Source organism: Hoplias malabaricus, chromosome 9 (genome assembly GCF_029633855.1).
Source record: "Hoplias malabaricus isolate fHopMal1 chromosome 9, fHopMal1.hap1, whole genome shotgun sequence".
Lineage (NCBI taxonomy): Eukaryota > Metazoa > Chordata > Actinopteri > Characiformes > Erythrinidae > Hoplias > Hoplias malabaricus.
In genome coordinates, this window is record NC_089808.1 from 24,235,352 (window position 1) to 24,260,223 (window position 24,872).

At 40.1% G+C, this 24,872-nt stretch overlaps 2 protein-coding genes across 4 annotated transcripts; one reads left to right on the top strand and one right to left on the bottom strand.

The window, feature by feature from the left end:
* Nucleotides 1-739: 739 nt before the first annotated feature.
* Nucleotides 740-6,397, bottom strand: acbd5b (acyl-CoA binding domain containing 5b). Its single transcript, XM_066680247.1, has 12 exons — nucleotides 6,322-6,397; nucleotides 5,933-6,053; nucleotides 5,546-5,618; nucleotides 5,254-5,446; nucleotides 5,036-5,131; nucleotides 3,818-4,024; nucleotides 3,478-3,563; nucleotides 2,908-3,028; nucleotides 1,868-1,995; nucleotides 1,540-1,590; nucleotides 1,223-1,332; nucleotides 740-848 (listed from the first exon to the last, which is right to left on the bottom strand). Exons 1-12 carry the CDS (start codon nucleotides 6,395-6,397, stop codon nucleotides 836-838), a joined length of 1,275 nt encoding a protein of 424 aa, XP_066536344.1. The 3' UTR covers nucleotides 740-835.
* Nucleotides 6,398-8,268: 1,871 nt separating this feature from the next.
* On the top strand, nucleotides 8,269-24,802 carry abi1b (abl-interactor 1b). Of its 3 annotated transcripts, none has more exons than XM_066680672.1 (11): nucleotides 8,269-8,554; nucleotides 14,160-14,327; nucleotides 16,212-16,388; nucleotides 17,982-17,996; nucleotides 18,880-18,986; nucleotides 19,545-19,685; nucleotides 20,822-20,919; nucleotides 21,080-21,292; nucleotides 22,151-22,243; nucleotides 22,441-22,626; nucleotides 23,019-24,802. In XM_066680672.1, the coding sequence occupies exons 1-11, from the start codon at nucleotides 8,438-8,440 to the stop codon at nucleotides 23,192-23,194; spliced, it is 1,491 nt and encodes a 496-aa protein (XP_066536769.1). In that variant the 5' UTR covers nucleotides 8,269-8,437; the 3' UTR covers nucleotides 23,195-24,802. The 3 variants fall into 3 exon arrangements, with proteins under 3 accessions (XP_066536769.1, XP_066536770.1, XP_066536771.1); XM_066680673.1 differs by having other exon boundaries at nucleotides 22,154-22,243; XM_066680674.1 differs by lacking the exon at nucleotides 17,982-17,996.
* Nucleotides 24,803-24,872: the final 70 nt, after the last annotated feature.

Below are 24,872 nucleotides of genomic sequence, written 5' to 3' on the forward strand. Positions count from 1 at the left end.
ATCAGTCGACTGGAATAAAAAGGCTGGCACACCACTGACTGTAGACCACTGCTGGTCCACCATTGGCCCACTCAGATTACTGTCCTGTACAGGACATAACTCATTTATAATCTCCTCAAACAGATTTTAAATTAACAGAGACTTTTATTCTGGAAAACAAACTAATACAAATATTACCAACAACTATATAATAATGAGTATACGCTTGATATAAAATGATTATACTAAAAATGATGACACTGTGCTGATTAAAATTATTTACTAATCTTATTTATAAAGAATAACAAAAGAACCTAATGAAGGTAAAAAAATGTAAATTGGACCGTGAATGGAAAAGTGCCAAAATGTGGCATTTTGTCTAAAATTCTGTTTAATCACCAGTGGTCCGCCCAGAAAACACTGTGCAAAACACTTGTGGACCTTCAACTTTGCCCTCGGTGGGACAACAATGGTCTGCCGTCTCCTTGCTGTCAGGGAGATAGCATTAAAAATGTAGCACTGATATCAACTGGTTAACATAACAATAACAGTGAATAAATATTTGCTAGAGACCCCTGTTTAAACAGCAAAGAACCCTTTCAATATATACTCCTCACCTTCAAGGTACATCATCAGTAATTGAGTATACTACACATTAAGCCATTACATTTTGAGACGCGGCTGTGACACTGCTGTATGAGATAATTCTTGTCAGCGAGAGATGTAATGCAGAGGATACCCTTTTTATTTTGGCTGGAGTGTCCTTGTCATAATATAACATTTGATATTGCAGACGTTCATTTGAATAATAAAATTAAATTACCAATATCTTCAGCATTTGTTTCCAGTATCCTCTTTATTTTATCCTCCTGAAAGCAAAAAACAGGAATCCAGTCAATGTCAGACATATGTCCAATAATCCAATGATGTTCCTTAAAAGAGCAAAAGGAATTTATAGCATCTAACTTTAGTAAAAATGTATGAAAATAATTATTTGAATATTTTAATGACGTGTAATGAAGAGGAAGTTTCAAGTTGCTTTTTAAAACTAGGCTCTATAGAGCGGGTCCGCCACATGGGGGCAGCCATGTTAAATAAATGCTTAATACAGATTGAAATAATGTCACACATTTGAAAGAAATTTGCATTGCTACGTAATGAAGGTCAGTTTCCTCTAAAATATGAAGAAAAATTGTGGTCAAAATCATTAAAAATAATCATAATAAAGATTTTGAAAACTGACCTTCTCTTCTTCAGAAGATACATTTGCACAAACAAATGCACAGCGAAAGGCCAGAGGAGAGCCATCACCACAGTGACAGGGGATATGTCCAGTGGCCACCAGTGAAATCTCTATCAAATTAAACAGATTAAATAAATTGTGCATCATCTTAAAGTCATGCTTTGTGATAACACTACCATTTTAAAGGTTAAGAATACATTTTTAAATTCCAAACATATTCACCTCTATCTATATGTCATTTATTTCTATCATCATAAAGTAACACATATTTACTTTTAGAGCTTACACAGAATAATGACACAGGAATGTAAACCCACCTTTTTCTCTGGAGCTGAGTGAAGCTCACATTCTGGAGGAAAGGATTCAACCTAGGAACAGCATAATTAATAACTAGAATAAACAACAGTATATTCCCACCTTGCACCCAGTGATTCCAGGTAGGCTCTGGACTCACCGCGACCCTGAACTGGATAAGGGGTACAGATAATGGATGAATCAATAACTGTACTTAGAATGGCAATATTTTATTTAGAATTTGGCTTTTTTCACCCTCAGTTCTCTTCAGATTAATATTGTGATGAATACAGATGTGTGTGTGTGTGTGTGTGTGTGTGTGTGTGTGTGTGTGTGTGTGTGCTCTTTCACCTGAGTCTCGAGTGTTTGGAGTCTCTGAAGGACGCTCTGCATGTCGTTCTTTAATCGTGACAATGCCGCGACTATCTGTGAGTTCATTCCATGATTACAAACCCCTCGATTTCCTGGTAAATCTCGTCCTGGAGCAAACAGAAAACAAAATTAATGTATAACATGAGGAGCAGGGCTATGTAAACCTTTGGAACCCCTGTAATGCCACAGCCATCTGTCAATGTGTCATATCCTGTTTATTGTACGGATTTTCTAAGAGATAATAATGTAACACATCTTCTACAAAGAAGACAATGAAATGTTTGCGAATAAAATTTCTGTTTTGTGTGGTGTCAAACAGAATTAAAAAAGCCATAGGTGTGATACTTTTAATTTAGTAAATGAACCATAATTGTGCATCGTTTGTGTAAGGCACACTTTGGGGGTTTAAAGCAAAGCTAGGTAGTATTTTTACATTAAAATTACAGCCTCAGAATCATTGTGATGCTCCACTGAGCTGTAATAGGGAGAATAGAGCCTTTGTTGTTGCAACTCCAGGCACAGCACTGCAGAAAGTGCACTATGTCATTTTTGGAGGTTGGTAGTAAAAAGTGCTGTAAAGGTGAATTAAACTAGACGGAGGCCAGGACAAAAAAAAATCTATTTAGTGTTCCTTTAAGACGTTATCGGATCCTACACACTGATCATATTAAATTATTTACTCATGTACAGTACAGTTATTCATTCATTCATTGTCTGTAACCTCTTATCTGTGGGGGCACTATTCCTTCACACACTCACACCTATGGACACTTTTGAGTCACCAGTCCACCTACCAAAGTGTGTTCTTGGACTGTGGGAGGAAACCCACACAGGGAGAACACACCACACAGACAGTCACCCGGAGCGGGACTAGAACCCACAACCTCCAGGTCCCTGGAGCTGTGTGACTGTGACACTACCTGCTGCGCCACCGTGCCACCAGTAAAATTATTTTCACGATAAGTACAGGCTGAACTGGATGTGTGAATGTAACATTAAAGACAAAGTGAAGCTCTCACCTCTTCCTCTCGTGACTGGGTTGGCGAGGGTGCTTTCCTGCTGGTTTCCATCCTGCTCCTCCAGTCTTTTGGCTCTAATCTGCCTAGACCTTGCCAATTGGACCATGGGAGCCCCTGAACCCTGAAAGCAGTGACCACCATAAACCAAGACATCACCCACTCTCAAACACTCTCAGACCCTCAAAGACCTTCATATTATTATGGTGTTATGAAATTGTAAAATATATCTTTTTCTGCATGGGAAAAAAACACAAAAGCTTCTACATTCATTGTTATCATCAAAATTACTACAAATAAATATTACTTATGACCAGGCGTGTCATTAATTATGACCTGTGGTCCATAAGATTACAGACAGTAATGTTTTTCCCAGAGTATGTGGCCTGTACTTAATCAAAATTTAGGGTGTATTGTCCACGTTCTTTGACATGGGCTGGAGTTAAATGCCAGCTTTCCCTTGTTATTCCAGGAATCATTCCTCATACAATCGTCTGAATTTGAGGAAAACTTTGTCCCAAATATCACTTTACGTCTGTGTTAGAATTTAATAGAAATTTTGTAGGTTCTAACCTCTCCAACGGTTGAGTTTTCTGCTGAGTCGCTATATAGATCCAAGTCCACAACTCCACTCTGCAGCTTCTGCCCACTGGCATCATCTGGAAAGAACCATGACATCATCAGTAACCATTAGACCCATTAACATTATAACCAAAATTAATGTGAGCGCCCAGTCCGCGTTACTCTTTATTAATCCCTTGCCCTACGTTCACACCGGTACAAAAATGTTCAATAACGAGAGCTGGTGTGCGGAGATTGACCAATGGGAATTGAGCAAAGTGCTCAAGCCGCACGTTGGGTGTCAAAACAGGGACAATTTTACAATGATTAAAACAATTGTTAAGGTCAGTACCCTTGATGTGGTCAGTGCAGGAGAAAAGGTCAGGAGAATCCACTATGTTCTCTCCACTGCAGGCCAGCTCCTCCTCATCCTCCTCTGTGTTTAAGGAGCTGTGAGTGCTACTGGTTAGAGAGGAAACACTGTGCATGTCTGTGTTGCCATTACAAACCAGCGGAAATCCCCTCTCAACCTTCTTCACTAATGCCAACCAGTTCACATCTGTAGAGCATAACAGAAATTACATTACTTATAAATTAAAGTAAAAATGTTTAACATCAGTGGGAAGTTTCTCCAGAAGGGGGCACTACTAGCCCCCAAGATGATTTTCTACACATCATTCAAAGAAAAGAAACAGTTATAAGTTCATGCACACTTGCAAGAGCTCAGAAACACGTTTACCATACCAAGCTTTTACAGATGATTCATTCATTCATTATCTGTACTGCTTATCCAAGTCAGGGTCGCAATGGGGCCAGAGCCTACCTGGAATCACTGGGCACAAGGCAGGAATACACCCTGGAGGGGGTGCCAGTCCCCCACAGAGCAACACACACACACACACTTTTGAGTCGCCAATCCACCTACCAACATGTGTTTTTGGACTGGAGCACCTGGAGGAAGCCCACGTGGACACGGGGAGAACACACCAACTTCTCACAGACAGTCACCCGGAGCAGGAATCGAACCCACAACCTCCAGGTCCCTGGAGGTGTGACTGCAACACTACCTGCTGCGCCACCGTGCCGCCCTTACAGATGATTCAATCAGAATTATATGATTTAAAGTTACATTCTGTGATTTTGTTTTATTTTCTAACTAGTGCAAATTAGCTTTAAAATACGAAGAACATGAATTCAAATAGATATTTAAGCAATGGCATCAGCATAAGTGCATTCTGTGCCTGAGTAAACAAGTTTGACAAAAGCAAATCGAGACCATAGTGGCTATCTTTGTTGTTGTGGTTCTCCTGCTTTACCAGCAGAGGTTACCTGACTATGCACTTCTGTTCTGGTTGGAGTAACACAGACAAGCTGTCAGGTGAAAATCCCAAGTTCATCTTTAATATGAGCTTTCCATCAAAGCACATTAAACTGGGCCTAGCTCAAATGAAAACAAACTAACAGTTCTTGTTTGTGGAGTAGTTTTCACTGCGGCACCCTGGAATGAAGGTTATGAGGTTACACGCCTAGTTAGTGTCTAAGTGTTAATACAGAGTGGTCAGTTTTGTACCTTCACCCCTGTCCCCATTGTTGTCTCCATCTTCAACAAAATGGATACTAGCTTCATCTTCCTCATTCTCCAGCCCTTCATCACTTATCTTGGCCTCTGCAGTCACAAAACCCAAATCTTTCAGGTTTTAGACACACCTACTTATTTATTCCTTGTCTGGCGAAATGCAATTAAATCCTCACAGCAGTGTTATAACATCAGAAAAAAGAGGGACAAACGTCCAGTGAATAGCTTTGATATTAGAAGAACTTGGATGAGAAATATAGATGCAACTGATGAAGTACCTTTTGCCAGAATCGCAAGTTTGGTCACAGCATCATTTTCTTCATCACCGTCCACTACCTCATAAAATGGCTCCAGTTCGTCCAGTAATTCTGCCACTTCTTCTGTAACCGGAACAGTCTCAAGAATCTGGAATGATACAGAAGCTTTCATTACAATTAATGTAAAATTCTATAACACAACAGTGGAGTAATGCAACCTAAGGCTCCTCATATAGCATCCTCTCACCAGCTGGATTTCCTGAACATACTCCTTCATGGCTTGTTCCTTTGTCATATCTCCTAAAGCCTTCCATGCCTCCCTGTGCACATACCAGAGTTACACAGCACAGCTATTCATAATCACACACATAAATGATTCAAAGATATTTCAGCATCAACAAATCGTTGATAAGACAGATCCATGTGTCAGTTTCAGGCCGAAATCAGAAGAAAATGTTATCATTGCAGCATCACAGCTTCCACTGTTTTCTGCCAACTTGCTTCCAGATTCTGTAGATGTACTTCTCTGCTCTTGACAGCTCCACTTCATTTCAGACCCTGAGTATGGTGCGGTGAATTAATTGAATCTAATGGTATTTTTGACTAGAAAAAAAAGCAAAGGGATGATAATCACCATTTAGCTTTTCCAATCGAGTCCCATCCATTGGGCTTTATAGTATTACATGGTCCCACTGTTGCTTGTTTGTAGTAACTGTACAACATGACCAGCAAGTCATCAGATGGCTCCAAGGTTCCTGTTGAGAGAAAAAGGGTTATGCAAAGAAAAAGGACTGATCTGTTTAGGAATGACTACATGATACAAAGTGATTTGCACACTTTTGTAAGTGATTGGTACTTAATTATTTTATGTCAAAGTTGCATGCAGTTAAATCATCCACATCCAGATATAATATACTAATTTGAGAATGAGTACATGTAGCTTTAATTATTTGGTGAAGCACTCTTTTAGTGTGAGCTATACTGTGTTTGTTTCCTCCACTAAACCCCATTTGAAGTTTTTACCGTCCTCTGGCAAATTCCTTATCACTTTCACAGCTGCTTCAAACTGTCTCTCATGAACAGGTTTGTTGTTGTCCATCTCTTTATGGCACTATGTATAACAGGGTTAACCTCATCTGAAAGAAAATATCAAAACACTGACACACATCAGTTGGCCATGACAGTAATACATTATTTATATAATAATAAATAATACACTTAATAATAAATTTTACAGTTAACAGTGACTCAGAAACCTGTGCAAAAGTTTGTATTAGACAGAGAACTGACTTTTATATATTATTTTAATCCTAATATCTGGAAATGTTCTACTTTAATATGTAATTTTTTATATGTTATATGTTAATATGTAATGTTATTTTCTACTTGTAAACTATAAAGAAACAGTAAATGTGAAAAAAAAAGTGTGCAGATAGTGTTCACATTTTTCCATTTAGAATATCAACAACTCTTTTCATGTGTATATATATTTTTTCTTTTATTTAGAGTATATTATTGTATATCTTGTGTATTTAAATTTGCATGGTGTTAAAATGCGTTGGTAATAAATGATTTATTATTCAGACAGTATTTTATAAAAAATAATTCCTTAAATGTGGAAACACTCACAAACATACGACATAAACAGAAACAGTAACATACCATGTATGAATATGCAAATGTTTAATTATTTTAGTACAAATATAAAGTTATAGTAATAAATATAAAACGACAAAAACAACTCACCACCTGCGTATTGTCCATTTAATGCAAAGCCGGTGTGTGGACCGTGCTACTTACATTAAAGCCGCAGGCCTCATGGGAAATGTAGTTTTATTCCTCAGTAAAATTCCCTAATGCCGAGAGAACGGGGAATTATTCTCCTACAACACCCACAGAACCTTGCAGCAAAACCCTCCCATGACAACAGTGTAGATAAATCCCAGAGATTATTGTGGGCTAATACAGATTTATTATTTGGTAAATTGAGTACAGTTAGGCCGTTTTGTTATAGAATTATTTTTGAAAAATAAACTAAACTATAGACAAGGCAGGTCTGAATTTAGACAATATACTACAAAATGTGTAAATTAATCCTGCCATGCAAGTGTCAAACTCTTTCACTGCCCGTAGGTCTCGCTGTTTTTTTTTAATATCATAAATATTATATTTTATTATTTCTAATATGTACAGTTTCCCCTATATGATTCGTGTTATTTCAGTTTCGATATTTTTGGGGTTTTTGTCACTTTGCCTGTTTTATTAGAAGCCATTTATACACAAATAAAGAGGTTTTTAAATGTAACTTTGACTGTGATTGGAAACTAGGCTGAACAGAACAGCCACTCAGCACACTGAGTTGGAACCTCTCCTTGGGTCCCTGTCTGCACGGAGTTTTGTGTGTTCTCGCAGTGCCTGAGTGGATTTCCTCCACATACGATGGCTATGTTAAAATGTGTGTGTGGGTGAATGTATGAAACGTTTGTGTGTCTACAGCTATGAGTGTGTGACCAGGTGAATATGTGATGTCCTGCGATGGACTGGGCCATATCCAGGGTTGTTCCTTCCAGTGGTTACAGAAGATGGATAGATGCAATATGATAAACATTTACATTTTAATAAAACTGCTTGAAACTTTAATAAAACTTTCTTGTTCTGTATATATATATATATATATATATATATATATATATATATATATATATATATATATATATATATATAAATTATTAATAATAAAATAATAAATAAATAATAAACAATAAATAATAATATTCGAATAGAGCGTTGTTTTTCTCATCGCTATTAGAGGTTTGCTCTTCTTCTATTGGAGCAACACGGGTGAGCCGGGCAGGGCGGCCAATCAGGACGCAGAACAGCCGGCCTTCACATGTAAGAAGGAGGAGAGAGAAAGAGAGCGAGAGAAAGATAGACAGAAAGGGAAACACAGGGAGACCCACACTTACAGAGAGAGAGGGAGAGAGAGAGAGGTGGGTAATACAGGGAGGAACAGGAGGGAAAGAGACAGATATCGAGTGAAAAAGATTACAGGCACAAGAGACAGAAGCAAAAGAGAGATACAGACTGAGAAATAGAGAGCTAAACAGTCTGAGAGAGAGGGAGAAGGAGGGATGTAAAGATGGCAGAGCTGCAGATGCTGCTGGAGGAGGAGATCCCGGCGGGGAAGAGAGCGCTTCTTGAGAGCTATCAGAATCTGTCCAGGGTCGCGGAGTACTGCGAGAATAATTATGTACAGGTAAAAAAAAAAAAACAGGCGTTTTGTCTCTGTGTGTGCGTTTTGTCTCTGTGTGTGCGTTTTGTCTGTGTGCTCGGTTTTTGTCCGTGAATGCCGATGTTACGGGTTCTGTAAGGACTGCTTTTCTTTGTCTCAGGAAACAGAAAACCCAGTGAAGCTCGTCTGAGCTCAGAATAATTTTTAATTCTATAATAAACGCTGTATTTCATTAACTGACGTCGAATGTGGACGCCGAGGATTTGTAGCTCCCATTTGGGATTGTGGAGTAACACCCTCAGTTAGCATTCTCTCTCTCTCTCTCTCTCTCTCTCTCTCTCTCTCTCTCTCTCCCTTTCGGGGTCTCCCTGTCTTTCTAACGTTGTCTCTGTCTGTCTGTGCCATTTTTTTCTGTTCTGTCAGACTCTCGTCAGTCTCCAACATTATCTCTATTTTAATTGAGAAGTCTCTCTCTCTCTCTCTCTCTCTCTCTCTCTCTCTCTCTGCGTCTGTCACTGTGTTCTAACGATCTCTCTCTCTCTCTCTATTTCTCTATTTCTGTTTCATCAATGTTTTATCTCCTGACTCTCTATTATATGTGTAATGCGCCCTCTTTTCTCTCTCTCTCTCTCTCTCTCTCTCTCTCGTTACAAAGCATTGCTAGCCGGAGGGTGTGTCTGTCATTTCTGCCGCTTTCCCAGCACCGTTTGGGAGCTGTGGCTGCAAAGAAAAGGGCTGAAAACGCGTTGCGTTAAGGGTGCATATGCGTGTATGTTTTTTAAAAAGCCAATGCAATACGGTGGCGGTGGTGAGACCGCTTCATTTGCATGCAGCAGCTGAGAAATGGTCGTGCAAGTCATAGCACGAGCTCATTTGTGCATGGCAAACAAACCACGCCTTTACAGCGGTTACCCAGCGTTTCCGAACCAGAATATAAGGCCCAAATGTCCAATCGAAATGCATTATTGCCCATTTCATTTGCATATGAATCTTTTGGCACTGGCTTATAAAACACTACTCTGTTATCCGCAAATATGTGCACTGCATATCCAGCATTATATACTCGGATATTAAAATACATATTGGTACATACATAGTCTATATGTTACACCATACTACTGTGGCACCAATGATATAATCTCTGCCCAAATTAACCTTGTAACTGCATTATATTCCAGTTTTCATTTTCTATATCAGCTTCCCTTGTTTCACTATATATGGAACATACTGGACCATTTTTTCCAGGGGAATGGTTCAACAACACTCCAGCTCACTCCTAGCTCCGCCCCTTGTCAGTGTTTCTCAGCTGCAGCTGCTCAGATACTCATTAGCTTTGCTTCTTAAAACAGTGTTTGAGCAAGTCCTAGCTAATCTGCTGTGTATATGAAAAGTGTTCTGAGCCTGAATACTGTGGCCTAGATCTCTGATATCGACCCTTTTGCAGTCCTTATTGTGCTTACACACCTCCTTCATCTAAATATGTGTGCCAGTAGAAATGATCCTAATTCTCACTAAGAATTAAGACCTTTTCCATGCAATTGGACAAACTATTGTGGTTTTAGTTTATTTCATGAAGAAGGCCATGAAAATGATTCTGTAGTTCATGCAGGAGTTTGTGAAACAGATAGACTTATATGGTTCCTATGGATCATTTTCTATGGATTTGTATGGACTGGATTTCTTTTGGCATGATTCACCCATCCACACAGAGTGCAATGTTGTAATCTGTCAGAAGAGCTGTGTCATTGCTGCCCTGCTGCTATCAAGGATGTTCAGCCGTGTGGTAATCTGGATTACACCTGTCTGGATCAAAAACTGTTTACAGCTTACTTGTGATCATCTCTTGTCTCGGAGTCATTCAGATTACACACGAGATACATCAGTCACAGGAAAAGGCAGAATAATAAACATTTAAAGGAGCAATCAGTCTTTTTCACCCATCATTCTTCATCACGGTTTAAAATAGTCATTATACTGACACCTAGCGGTCGCCTTTTTCAGGAATTCTGTACTAAACTATTTGTAGCTTCTTTCCGCAGGCCCTTTAGTGGCCATTCCCCTAGGGCGATTGAATTTGACTGAAACATTCTCCTTTTTGTTCTGTGTAAAATCTGCTGATAGAGGAGTCCCAGTATGGGCAAGTTCACTCTGTGCAGAGTGCAATAAATCAAAGCAGAATCAGAGCTTTTTGCACTCCATCTATCCTATTACTGTGGAGATTATCCTCAAGGCTTTCTGTCCTTTTGGAGGCACAGTATTGAATGTGAGTGTGAATGTGACACATTGAGTGTGAATGTTAATTCAGAGCAGAGTTTGGAGCGGTCAGAGCTGACCCCGGTTGTGTTTAAACAGAGGAGTGTTAAACACAGTTCAAATGTTCCTTCATATTCCTGTTCTTTTGTTGACGAGGGCAAAGTAAACATAATGATGAACACACACACATCATCAGCACCTCACGCTGTTAAGAGAGAACGAGATGATACTGGAGATAGGGCTGGACAATAATTTAATATCAATATAAATCGCAATGTAAAATGTTTCAATAACATTGATATGATTTTTAAACACATTTTCAATATTTCAATATACATCATTTACAGGATCTGTCACTGACTGACGGTTTTTACAGGGTACTGTCGTCAGTTCCACACTCAATTTTAAAGTTAGTTTAAAAATATTAATATTGACAAAGCTGAGAGGATTTTGTTTGATGTTGATGTCATGTTGCTTTCAGTTCTTGGCCATTTTCCTGTGGCTTTTTTATTGTTTGTATTAATATTGGAATTATATTGTATCAACTGAAATTAAGAAATTCATTGTGATTATAAATTTAGGCCGTATCGTCCAGCTCTAACCAGAGGAATTGCGGCCACTCAGACCAGTGTGGAAAGGGGTTAAACAAAGTTGCCCCTGTGTGGGTGACCCGCTTTATAGAGCATAAACTGGTTCAGTCAACGGCTATAAAGCAATTGATTTTTTCCTCTCATGTGTTGCAATTTGAGAAACGTTATAGAAATAATCAACAATGGCTTCTTTGCTAGTTTTTGTGGTAAAAAGGTCTTGCTGCTCCTGTGAGGCCCTGCTTTCTAAATATGTATCACTTGTATGTTTACGATAAGACTGCACAATTTCAGATCCAAATGATCTATACTGATGTTTAGATTTGCCAGGTGTTTCAAAATTATTTTCAGTATTCAATTATGTATTTATTGTGCTCTGTAAACAGAGAATATTTAGACAATGATGGGCAATTGTATTCATTTTAATGAACAGCTCCAACTCATCGCTTGGCAGTAAAGAGCTCTAATGAAACACTTCTGCTTTGTAGAGTCAAGGGCCACATGTGGGGTTGGGAAGCAGCTCTAAGGAGTGGGGAAAATCGTTCCAGGATAATAGTAGTTAACCTACTTCGATGCTTGTGGTTATTTATCTTTAAACCTTTTAAACAGCCAAAGTTCGTTTGTATTCACTTTCATTGTCATTCCTTATTTATATTTGCTCAGTTTCTGTGGGTGTTCTGATGAAAACACCAAGTGGTTTGGCCTAATCTGTGCTAGACAAGCCCTTACTGACACCTTCAGGCAGTTATTTTCATTCAAAGAAGACCAGGGTCCCATCGCCTTGAAGGAGAGATGACCGCAAGCTTACATTTCACTAGTGATTTCATGTTTGAAATCAATGATACAGTCTGAGTTAAGTGTTGTTGGTGCTGGTAGCTGTATTTGATGCAGAATGTTTAATTTTGTTTGCTGTTGTTTTTCCAGTATGTTAAACATGCATACCTCCAAAAGGGGGGGAGGGGGTTTCTGGGGATGGCTTGCCTACAGTGGATATTGATTGTACTGAATTTTAAATTAATTTATGAGACATTTCAATGGAAGGGAATATTTTATAGCAACTACTGAAAGACCTTATAGTAAACATTGAATACTTTTTACCAGTTACTAACCTACAATTATATTGTTTATATATTATTGATTATATATTATTATATTGTTAGTTCTCTAAAATGTACAGTGTCCAGTCTGTAGTTATTCCAAAATATGTCAGATGAATGCATTTACAGATGCCGATGCTCATTAAGAAGTGCACTGACCCGCAGTTCACTCTCTCTGAGTGACCTACTTGGCTAAATCCAGGACTATACGTTTCATTTATTCTCTTTCACTTCTAGACAAATATTAGGAGAATACCCTGGATGATCTATTGCACCTGTAAGCTGTTTATGTACATTGCTAAAAAATATTGTACAAGTACATTTGTGTTTATAGTGCAAACAAAATTAATAATGATTAATTAATACACTTAATTTTCGTGAACTATTTTGTGGTTCTGAGATATTTTACATTTTTAAATAAAGGCCCCAAATATCCCGATATGTTTAATTTAATAATATCTCATTTCTTGGTGGCATTTTAGATGTTAGGCACATCCTGGAGTTCACATGCTTGCTCACTCACTCACATACTCAATCAGACATTTAGGAACTCAACCACCAGAGGGTGCTATTCTGTGCTTGGAATAAAGACACTATATGTCCTTGTTGTTTGACTAATTAGAAGCTCTCATGTTATTACATACATATAAATGATACAGAAATACACACATATTATTATTAACATTTATGCCATATAAACACACATATAGATATTTAAAAAAAAAAAACACACACATATATATATATTACAATATTATTAAGAGCTAATATCACTTTAAATTAATTTGTACCAAGGATATAGAAAACTGGGTGCCTTGCATTGCACATTAAACCCATAAAAATAATAAAATTATATAGATATATTTAGAAAGAATATTGAAATCCCTTTCTTTTTGTGGAAGCTAACGAGGTTGGTTTTCTTCTTCCATCAAAAAGCAGGAAGGCCTAAATATAGATGTGAACGTTTTAAGCTTACAACAGCTCACTTGGTTGGGACTGAAGTGTAAAGTTTGTAGATACCCCCTTGTGATGATTGTGTGAATTCAGCTGCTTTAATGTGAACCTATTCTGGTGTATAAACTCCATAAAGAAGTGTGAGAGGCTCTGGAGCAGGTCTAAGTCCATCATGTCCAATACCAAGTGTCTGCTAGAGGGGTATGAAGCCCGCACTCCCCAGAACTGGGCTCTGGAGTGATGGAGCTCCATCAAATTGTGTTGTTCAGTTCGGCTGTATGTTTTCCACTCAAGCTCAAAGCCAGATGACATTGCATTGGACATTAATCAGAAGAAGCTTTCCCATCATTTTATCAGCTCAGGATTTCAAACAGCTTCATTTTCAAAGGTTTGCCACGTTGGAGTTATCTCGCCCTGTAGTGATATCTCCCCCCATTCACCCTTTCCCTGTTTCTCTCTCACTCCCTCTCTGTCTCTGTTCCTGCCTTATTCACACCCTTTCTCTCACTTCCTTTCTTTCTCTCCGCTGTTGGTCATTGTCCCTCTGTCTCTTTCTTTCACTCTTTAAACTCTCACTTCCTCTCTCTTTCTGTCTATCCCTATGTTTGTTTCTTTTTATCTCTTTCTGTCACCCCTCCCTCACTCTCACTTTAACTCTCATCTCTCTCTCTCTCTCTCTCTCTCTCTCTCTCTCTCTCTCTCTCTCTCTCTCTCTCATTCTCTCTTTCTCTCTCTCAGGCTCAGGATAAGAAGAAAGCCCTGGAGGAGACCAAAGCCTACACCACTCAGTCCCTGGCCAGTGTGGCGTACCAGATCAATGCCTTAGCCAACAACGTCCTGCAGCTGCTGGACATCCAGGCATCACAGCTGCGCCGAATGGAGTCCTCCATCAATCACATCTCTCAGGTCAGCAGCCTTCCTCCATTGCCATGACAACACTACTGCATCCATCCAGAGCTGTTTCTCCTTTGGGACTTTGAATAAGTGTCTTATATCCCATGAGCTGATGTATGGCTGGGACCCAGTTTGCTTTTGTCGTATGAGCAGTTTCACATGCTCATCTTGTCACACACACACACACACACACACCTGTGGACAGTTTCACACAGTCACTCCATGTGCCAACCTGTGTGTTTGGATTGTGGGAGGAAACCCACACAGACACACCACCCTCCTCACAGATAGCGACACATCAAGAGTTTCAAACCCAAGACCTTGAGACCTTGAAACCTTTTGGCTGCGACACTACCTGCTGCACATCCTGAACTTAGTTATTCATTCATTCATTATCTGTAACTGCTTATCCAGTTCAGGGTCACGGTGTGTCCAGAGCCTACCTGGAATCATTGGGAGCAAGGCAGAAATACACCCAGGAGGAGGCGCCAGTCCTTCACAGGGCAACACACACACTCACACCTACAGACACTTTTGAGTTGCCAATCCATCTACCAACGTGTGTTTTTGGATTGTGGGAGGAAACCGGAGCACCTGGATGAAACCCACGCAGACACAGGGAGAACACACCACACTCCTCACAGACAGTTACCAGGAGTAAATCCACGCAGACACAGGGAGAACACACCACACTCCTCACAGACAGTTACCAGGAGTAAATCCACGCAGACACAGGGAGAACACACCACACTCCTCACAGACAGTCACCCGGAGAAAACCCACGCAGACACAGGGAGAACACGCCACACTCCTCACAGACAGTTACCAGGAGGAAATCCACGCAGACACAGGGAGAACACACCACACTCCTCACAGACAGTCACCCGGAGGAAACCCACGCAAACACAGGGAGAACACACCACACTCCTCACAGACAGTCACCCGGAGCGGGAATCGAACCTACAACCTCCAGGTCCCTGGAGCTGTGTGACTGAGACATTACCTGCTGTGGCACCGTGCTGCCTTAGTTATGCTTATAAATAAATATATAAATAAGTATAACTCCATACACATTTTCTTTTTAATTCAGAACGTACTTGCATGCCTCCTCCTTTCTTTCTTTAGGGGGTTTCTTTTCTTTGAAAATTTTAAAGCAACACTGATATGTAAAAGATAAATCTATTATTATTATTATTTTCCAAACTTTGCACAATTCAAATAAGTTCACTTTAGTAATAAATGCTGAGTGTACCTTAAGTGTGTTCATTGTAAATGATACATGTCACTTGACCTAAACGTTTACACCCTGCCCTACATCTCTGATCTCAGGTGGCACTTGCTGTATATTCAATGTGTCACTGTGTAAAAATAGTCAGATGAAGCATGTGATTGTGTGTGTGTGTGTATGTGAATATATATGTACAGAGGGTACAGGAAACACTTCTACCACATGTAAATGTGGGCTGAATTGTAACCAAGAGTTCATCTGACCAAGGTAGAGCGCACATCTCTTTTAGAGCTTTCAGAACAGGCCACAATCAGTAACATGAACCTAGTGTGATTGGTCTCTTTTCAGGTCTTAAAGGGGTCCTAGTATGAATAACTCACATTGTCAGTGTCTGTGGACATATATTTGGGGATCTGGACTGTCTGTTAACCTAAATACTGTAAAATAAGACAACCCACCCTTTTTTTTTTCTTTTTTTAGCTCAGAACAACTTTAAAAACTGGCTTCTTTGTCTGTGTTAACATCTAAATAATTTGTTAAAACCTGAAGGATATTTATTCAGGAATAAAGCAGGCCTTTATTGATATTATAAGAGAATGCCCATAAATTTGCACACAACTGTGAGCATGCATTCGATGGTTCAGAAATGTTTCTTCCCCTTCCTGCAGACCGTGGACATCCATAAAGAGAAGGTAGCAAGACGAGAGATCGGGATATTGACCACCAACAAGAACACGTCCAGGACTCACAAGATCATCGCCCCCGGCAACATGGAGCGTCCAGTGCGCTACATCCGGAAGCCCATAGACTACACCCTGCTGGATGACGTGGGCCACGGTGTTAAAGTGAGTTTGTGATTGAAAAATAAGAGTGAAAACTTGCATGGCTGTTGTTTCCTTTGACTTTCCCTTTTTGTATTTAGGTAAGTTGTATATCTAATCTGCTCAGACATGTCCCCTGAAAAATAAATGACTACTGCTAATAGAGTAAATTCAATAAAAAAGTTGTGTGTTGCTTCTTCCAGAATGTTTTGAATATCTGATACAAATCTTGTAAAATGCTTACATTTATGTGTTAATATCATTTTGTTAATTATATGATGATATTATAATACATTTAACGAGATCTTCTGTCAGTCTAATCTGTCAGTCAGGTAGACCTACTTTATGCAGACAAACCCTAATCCTGCTTTCCCAGAGGCCATGCGCTGGTTGTGTCTGCACATCCTAGGACTAAATAAATGCTTTGTAAGGTCTGTGGTGGTGTGCAGTGGCCTGTTCACCCCACAGCCAGGTAGAGCCCCCTAGGGCTCCCCGAGAGCCATGAACACATCATTAAAGCATTTAACCTGGCACCCATCAAATATAAATCTCCTGCCAGTCATTTCCTTTCCCATGTATGTGATCGATCCTGACAGTTCTGAGCTTAATTAGAAACTGCTCTCGCTGTACCACTTATGCCACAGTTACAATGGATGTCCAAGCATGTCAGCTACTTTAAGGTGCTCACAGATATTCAGAGGTCACCAAGCGCAATGGCAAGTGTGGGCTAGAGGGGTATAAATCCCTTTAGCAATGGTCTGTAGAGCAGTATAGAGAAGGTGTGTAGAGAGGTGTAGAAGCTGTTGCTGCAGCAAAGGTGCACAAAATACCAATTAATCCAGTTTCTGAAGAAATGTTGGATATGCAGATGTCCACAGTGTATGAGGCCAGGTAGTGTGTTGTGCATATCATGCAAGGTAGCTGTGTTTAAATATAGGTATAGGTATTAGGTATATAAGGATAGGTATTAAATATAGGTGTCAGAGATACATGATTTTCTGTGGTGTGACTCTGGGTTCAATTCTAAGTCCCTTAACATTGTAATACATATGACAATTATGTTTCTTAATAAAACAGATACCTGCTTCAATATTTTTAGTATAGTTTCCCTAGTAATTGTAGTTCAAGGTACAGAGATGAACAGCTGTATGTGTTTAATTTATTGTTAGATATGAATAGAAATGTATTAGTCCTGGGTTAATATCCTACCTGCGGCAATTTATTAACTCATTGTCTATATATGTAATCTGTCTTCTCAGCTAAATTAATGAAGCAACATTATTAATTAAATAAGTGGCCTTTCTTTGACAAAATAAATTATTCATTCATTGGCACAACATTTATAATCATGAACAGGTTAGTTAAGCAGCTCCCTGGGAAAACAACAGGGCTTCCAGACAATTAGACGTGACATTTATGTGGTTATCCCTTAATTTTATTTCCATTGAGCCCTGGCCTTTTAGATCTCTCTCTCTCCAGTAAATTTGCTGTGCTTCATCATTCCGAGTATATAATTAAAATACCCTTTTGTGTCACCCCTTTTCATTGTTTTTTTCCTCATTAATTTAAAATAATGAGTAAACATGTTCCTTCTTTTCCTACACTGCTTTCGTTCAGTGGCTAAAAGCAAAGGTAAGTGGACTCTTACATCACTCCTAATGATTTGAGCTTCCTCAGGCATCTCACTTTTGTGCATTTGGCACCATCATCCAGAGACAGTGAATGCTCCACTGGAGCTGGGAGTCCAAGAGAGCATAATTAGCTTCACACTTTGGGTGGGAAGGATGTCCCCCACACCTTCAGCCTATCGCACAAGTACAGTGCTGGCCAGCGCAGGTGTCTGTGGGCTTATGTGACAGATCTGGGCCCAGTTTCCTCAAAAGCTTCTTACTGTTAAGATGGTCTTAACTGGGAGAGAGTGTGTTCAGTGTGATGCTCGCTCTGCATCTTTCTACTTAGATGCTTTTGGGAAAACCCAGCCAGTTAGTTAGCCGTGTTTAGTGTTCTCCTCCAAGTGTGGTGCGCTGGTGGCGGTTTGACAAGATGTTATAGTTAGCCTCACAGATCTCGGAGGAAACATATGCTTCACCCTCCCAGGTTGGTAGCATTACGTGTGATTGTGGGTGGGGGGTGGGGTGTCCTATACTCTGTCCAAACTTGACCTCAACCACAGCATCCTATGTTTATTTCTGGAGGAAGAAAACATAAAATTGAAACTGAATAGTGGGTTGTGGGAACATGATTGTGAAATATGAAATCTGAGCCCCCCACACAAGAGAAATTATGCCCTAACCAGGCCAGACCAACCAAGCTCTAATGTATATGTTAAATGTATCAATACTGCATGCTAATGGTTGCCTTTAGAAAAACTGATCTCCTTTTAAAAATAAATAAAAACTAAAATATCGTCTGATGAAGACAGTTGACAAATAAGTGCCAGAGCTGTTTTAAAGGTTTATAAATATTATAGTGATACATGAATTTACACTGTGTTTATTCTTTCTCATTTTTTTAGCAAGGTAACAGCCAGCCGGCCAGGGCTGCAGGGGGCACTTTATCGAGAACCAATCCACCAACACAGAAACCACCAAGCCCCCCCATGGCTGGGAGGGGCACTCTGGGGTAGGTCAGATATACAACGATGCCTTGACTGTTGATGGCTTTATGTGTAGGACTTGGTAGGACTTTTGTAATACTCACTAGTGTATAGCAGCTAATAAAACAAACACACACACACATATATATATATATTCATGTTCACTATGTAGCTCTGTTTCTTTACCTGACATTTACCATGTTCAATATTATGAACTTAAACATTTGTCTATAATGCTACCATTTAAAGGAACACTATGTAGTATCTTTACCTTAAAACTACATCTTCAGAATAATTGTGATGCTACACTGACCTGTCATAGGGAGAATAGAGCCACTTTCATTGCTATTCTGGATTCAGCACTGCAGAAGGTGCACTATGTAACTTTTAGAGGAGGGTAGGAAACGTCCTTCCTCCCTCCCTCCCTCTTCCCATTGATTTCAGTACAGTGCTGTAAAAATTAAATACACTAGCGGGAACCCCAGGAGGAAAAAAAACCTTTAAGAGTTCCTTTAAGAGATACCGAAATAAGAGGTATAGTCATGGCACAGACCATACACAAAATGCACCTTTTTCCCTCTCAGGAGGAACACACCGTATAAGACACTGGAGCCGGTCAAACCTCCCGTGGTGCCGAACGACTACATGACTAGTCCAGCTCGACTCAGCGGTCAGAACAGCCCTGGGCGCACAGCCTCGCTCAATCAGAGACCCAGGACACACAGGTATCATATGTAGTCTACACACACCACAGTATTTCAGGTGCTTGTTGCTTTGTGTTCTCCTGTTGCTCTGCATACTTTGTTAGCTCCCAATCAAAATCATCCAGCTGACAGAGTCCTGTGTCCAACGATGAAGGGCTAGAGGACGACCAACACAAACTGTGCAGTGACAAATGAGTTAGGAGTGTCTAAGAGTGCACAGTGAGCAGACACAGGGTTTAAAAACTCCAGCAGCCACTGCTGTGTCTGATCCACTTGTAACAGCACTTGTAACACACCACTACAAAGTGCTCCTGTAATGTCAGTGGAGCTGATAAAATGGACAGTGAGTGTATAAACAAGGTTTTGGCAGATAAGAATTTTCTGTGCTCTATCTGTAAGACATACTATCTATTAAAATCTTTAATTATTCGTAAGTGAAGCTTCAGTAGTTGAGCCAACCCTTGGCACTGACTGCATTTATTCATAACTGTCTGACAGTGTCTTGGAGCTTGTCCAGAGAGTCCTCTTGGTTATACACGAGTGGTGGCCATGAATTCCATTCACTGCTGCCTTCCGTCTCCCCATGGGCCCATTCAGAGTCCTGAAAGAGGGAGGAAGTCAATATGGCCTGAGTGAACACTAAACCCTTCTGGCTCTTTGATTACACACCGCTGTGCTGGAGACAAAACGGCAGTAAACTACAACGCATGATTAAAAAATACTGCAGCTGCATTTACATCTTTATAGAAGATCATAAACATAATATATGTCCAAAGCTTGACGGCATGTTATCTGTAAATCTGAAATAAAGGGCATTAATAGAGTGTTTGTCCACTGTTCACTGCAGTAATAGCTTCTACTCTTCTTAGAAGACGAGATATTGGATTATTACTGTTAGGATTTAAATCCATTCAACCACAAGAGAATAAGTTCTGGTTCACAAGCACCAATCAAACACAGCCAAAATAGGCTGTATGGGGCTACACTGCGCCAGAGAAAGTTGCACAGCTTGGAAGTGTTGAGTTGCCAGAGGGCCTCTAGCCGACACTTAGCACTGGTCAGTGACCTTAGGCTCTCATTTTACTCATTATCGTGTGTTTGGGTACTTTGGGCATATATTGTAATTATCACTTCTAAGAATACGGTTTTCCTTGCAGTGGGAGCAGTGGGGGCAGTGGAGGGCGAGAGAACAGCGGGAACAGCATGGGCATCCCTTTGGCAGTCCCAACACCCTCCCCTCCCAGCATGGCACCAGGTGAGACAACGAACTAGGAAGCATGATATAAGCTAACTGCACTAGTCCCTCTCCATGCTGCCAATTCAATGGTCATTTAGAGCATGTGGAATATCCTGGTGATAACAGTAGTTATTCTCTGGCCTGTTACACTCACCCATTTTCTCTGTTAACTTCACAGCGGTTCCCCCAGGTCCAGGTCTAGGTCCGGTCCCGATGTCCCAGTTCGGCACCATCTCGCGGCAGATCTCGAGGCACAACTCCTCCACCACCTCCTCCTCTGCTTCCATGGTGTCGGCCACAGGGACGTATCGCCGGGCCCCCTCCAGCTCCGCCCAGTTCTCTGTGTCCCAGCCACATGTCAATGGGGGTCCCACATTCCCCCAGAACACAGGTGAGAGTGTCAGCGTGGTGGGAGAAAGGTTTAACACTTCATTGTTTGGGTGGGTAGATTTAAATTCTGAGGGCAGGGCTAATTGCCTCCATGTGGTCAATCATGTGTTTAGTAGGCAGTGATAGACTAGAGTCGGCTCTCGTCAAACCTGAGGGCTAAAACTGAAAGGCAAAGACTTTTGAAGTGAGATAGACCAATAGCAAAAAAGTAATTATTCATTCGTTCATTCCGTTTCCATAACAGCTTCATCGTGATCAGGGTCATGGTGGGTAAGGAGCCTACTTGGAAAAAACAAGGCAGGGCAGTAGTCCATCACAGGGAATCACACACACTGATGCCAGTCAGACTAATTATTTAAGATATAAATGCAAAATAGAAGGATAGATATAGAAATATTCTGTTTATAATAATGTCTTGACACTTGAAACTCTTGACATAGCAGAGCGTTTGTTTACGTATTTAAAAGATATGTATATAAAGAATAATTCCTGAGGGGAGATAGTAATACCAAGAATGGGCATAGTGGCGTGATCTCAGCTAACAGATTCTTAATGGAACCACTTTTAGCAGCACAAATGGTCAGTTTCTCTTCATATTTCAAATGCCATAAAAATATGTCCAAACAATGGAGGCTGTGCTGCTCCTTTGCCTTGCTTTTGCTCATGCAGAAATAAATCATGCTCTCATTGTGCAGCTCTCATTATGTTTACTAATTTCCCTGTTTGTTGTTCCGTGTTATGTGTGCTTTTATGTGATGCCGCTGTGTCTGTATATATATATATATATGTGTGTGTGTGTGTGTGTGTGTGTGTGTGTGTGTGTGTATTTCTGTGTGCTCTGTGTGTCTGTGTCTGTTAGCAGCAGTGCCTGTGGCCCAGCCTCCTCCCCCCATGGTGCAGCTAACCCCCCAGATTCCTCTCACTGGCTTTGTGGCCAGGGTTCAGGAGAACAGTGAGTATTGTGCTTTTGCAAGTACACATAAACACACACACATTATATGACAAACATCTGCTTTAATCTCACGCTGCTTGCAAGTGTCTGCTATGCTGAATGTGTTTAAATAAAATGTATTTTACTTTTGAGGTGTTTTACTACTGTCACATCCCCTAATAAATCATAATAAAATTAACAGAGTCTATCTTTCTCAGTATCAGACAGCCCCTCCCCTCCCCCACCACCACTCCCTGAGGACACGCCCATGTTTGAGGAAGCAGCTCCGCCCCCTCCCCCACCTCCTGTGGACTATGAAGAAGAGGACGCAGCTCTGGTGCACTATAATGACCCTTATGCTGATGGAGATCCTCACTGGGCCCCCAAGTCCTACATAGAGAAGGGTAAGGGTATGTGTATATGTGGGGGCGGGCTTGTGTTTAAAGCGACACTAGGTAGTATTTTTAGCTTAAAATTGCTGCTCCAAAGTCATTGTGATCCCTCTGTCATCGCTTCTCTGGGCTCAGCACTGAGGAAACTGCACTATGTAACTTTTGAAGTAGAGTAGGAAATGTCCCTCCTTTGTCCCTTGATTTCAGAACTAAAGAGGGAGCCCAGGAACAAAAATACCAAATATTGCATAGTGTTCACTCAAATCCCATTTTTATTGTGAGCATTGTGCATGATATTTTAAATGAAAATTCGCACCCCATCGCGGCCCAAAGAGAATGGGTATAGATCAGTAAGGCCTATATAAAGATGTTAACCTCAAAGGAGTTTTTTTTCTGTCTTTTAGTGGTGGCTATCTATGACTACACCAAGGACAAAGACGACGAGCTTTCGTTCATGGAGGGAGCCATCATCTACATCATCAAGAAAAATGATGACGGCTGGTTTGAGGGCGTGTGCAATGGTGTCACTGGCCTTTTCCCCGGAAACTATGTGGAGTCCATCATGCACTACGCAGATTAACGCAGACGAATGCCAACCAACGTCGAATAACCCCAGCCATCTTCAACAAACACCAACTAACATCACAAACAAACATGACAAGTGCATTAGAATACAACAGAATGTTTGTTTTTGTCCAAACGCAGACATATTTTAAGTATTTGCTGTGTGCATCGTGTGGAGGGACTATCACAATGCAAAGGCGAATGCAGAAAGAACAACAGCAATTCTTTGCTTCTTTCTAGCTAGGTCTTTTTGTTAAATATTTTGTACATACGGTGCTGTACGAAGCTGCCTGTAGATTGTTAACTAGTGTGTGTTTTCGTGCGTGTTTCCGTCAGTGTAGCGAAGCCAGTCTTTGCAGTATGCCAACTTGTCGGCTAGGGCTTCTTTTTAATTCAGAAGTGCTCGTTGTTATCATTTTTTTCCGTAAATTACTGCCAAACTCTTGCCTCGTGTGAGGAGAGATGTGTTTTGAATGTCGTTTTTGAAATGTGATACATGCCTGGCTGACGATTAGGCAAAAAAAAAAAAAAACAAACAAACAAACTGGAAAACCTTCAATCATATTTTTTTTCTTCTTCTTTCTTTTTTCCATTTTGCCTTGAATCTTTGCCTACACTGTATTTTAACTCCACCCTTGTGCGCTTTGGCCTGGTCCAAGGCTGAGGGAAGCAGTATTACCTAAAACTACTCTTCAGATATTTTTGTGTAGCTTAAGCTACATCTGTATCAGACAATGACACTGTTGAATGAATGAGCGCTGTGTTCAGTCATTTCAATTCATTTTATTACTCCGACTGCTAGAGAATGAACAGATCAGATAATGTCCATTTGGTACATTATCTACTGATCACATTGTTGGGGTCATTTACCCATTTTCTATCACTTTAACTTACACTGCATGTACAAGTGTCTGGTTACACGCTGGCTCAAAAGTAATTACAAAATCAGTGGTATTAATATGTCCCCTCTTTGCTGTATTAATAGTCTTTTTAGACTATATATGTATATATTATCCATTGGTTCACAAACCTTGAAGTCCTAGGAATCACAGTCGAATGAAATTACATTTTACAAATGTACATTTTTCCTAGAAATAAATTATACAACATATTGTACCTGTTAGCTAGCTAGAAAATCATGCTAGCTTTATTAGCATATATGCTAAATCTCCCACGGGTGTTTAACACATGAATAAGAAATAGGTTTGCCATAAATTAAAAAAAACACCCATTACAAAGTGTGTCTGGGCACTTTTGAACAGTGTTGCTTTTCAGCCAGTTTATGACTTTCTGATCACTGTATTGAAAGAGAATGAGCAGCGTTCTTTGGCTTAGGTGCTAATGCACATATCTGTGAGTGTCTCAACTGCTGTCGAAGGCTGATTAGCCTTGTGAGGATTTTTTATTTTATTTAATCTTTAAATATTTATTTATTCAAATCACATATGTGAGAATGTAACTCACAGAGTTGTCCAAATCATGACCAGTCAATGTCAATCATTGCAAGGCCTTGTCATAAGACGTGGAAACGTCTGTGTCCTTCCCTGAGGTGCTCTGCAGTGACTTTATCTCACATCATCTTGTATATAATCTTTCTCAATTTATGTACAGCTTTTTTATAATAAAACACTGTCCTGTAAACTGTGGGGCATTTGGTGTTTCTTTTGTCAGAGAGCAACCATTATTTATACTGT

What these genes read in the sequence shown, in the direction of transcription:
- acbd5b (XM_066680247.1), bottom strand. Translation starts at nt 6,397, where the DNA reads ATGGACAACAACAAACCTGTTCATGAGAGACAGTTTGAAGCAGCTGTG. An exon ending in ATGTTCAGGAAATCCAGCTG is followed by an intron (nt 5,447 to 5,545) that starts GTGAGAGGATGC and finishes GTATCATTCCAG; the next exon opens with ATTCTTGAGACTGTTCCGGT. An exon ending in CCCAGTCACGAGAGGAAGAG is followed by an intron (nt 1,996 to 2,907) that starts GTGAGAGCTTCA and finishes TGTTTGCTCCAG; the next exon opens with GACGAGATTTACCAGGAAAT.
- abi1b (XM_066680672.1), top strand. Translation starts at nt 8,438, where the DNA reads ATGGCAGAGCTGCAGATGCTGCTGGAGGAGGAGATCCCGGCGGGGAAG. An exon ending in CCCTCCCAGCATGGCACCAG is followed by an intron (nt 20,920 to 21,079) that starts GTGAGACAACGA and finishes TTAACTTCACAG; the next exon opens with CGGTTCCCCCAGGTCCAGGT. An exon ending in CACATTCCCCCAGAACACAG is followed by an intron (nt 21,293 to 22,150) that starts GTGAGAGTGTCA and finishes TGTGTCTGTTAG; the next exon opens with CAGCAGTGCCTGTGGCCCAG.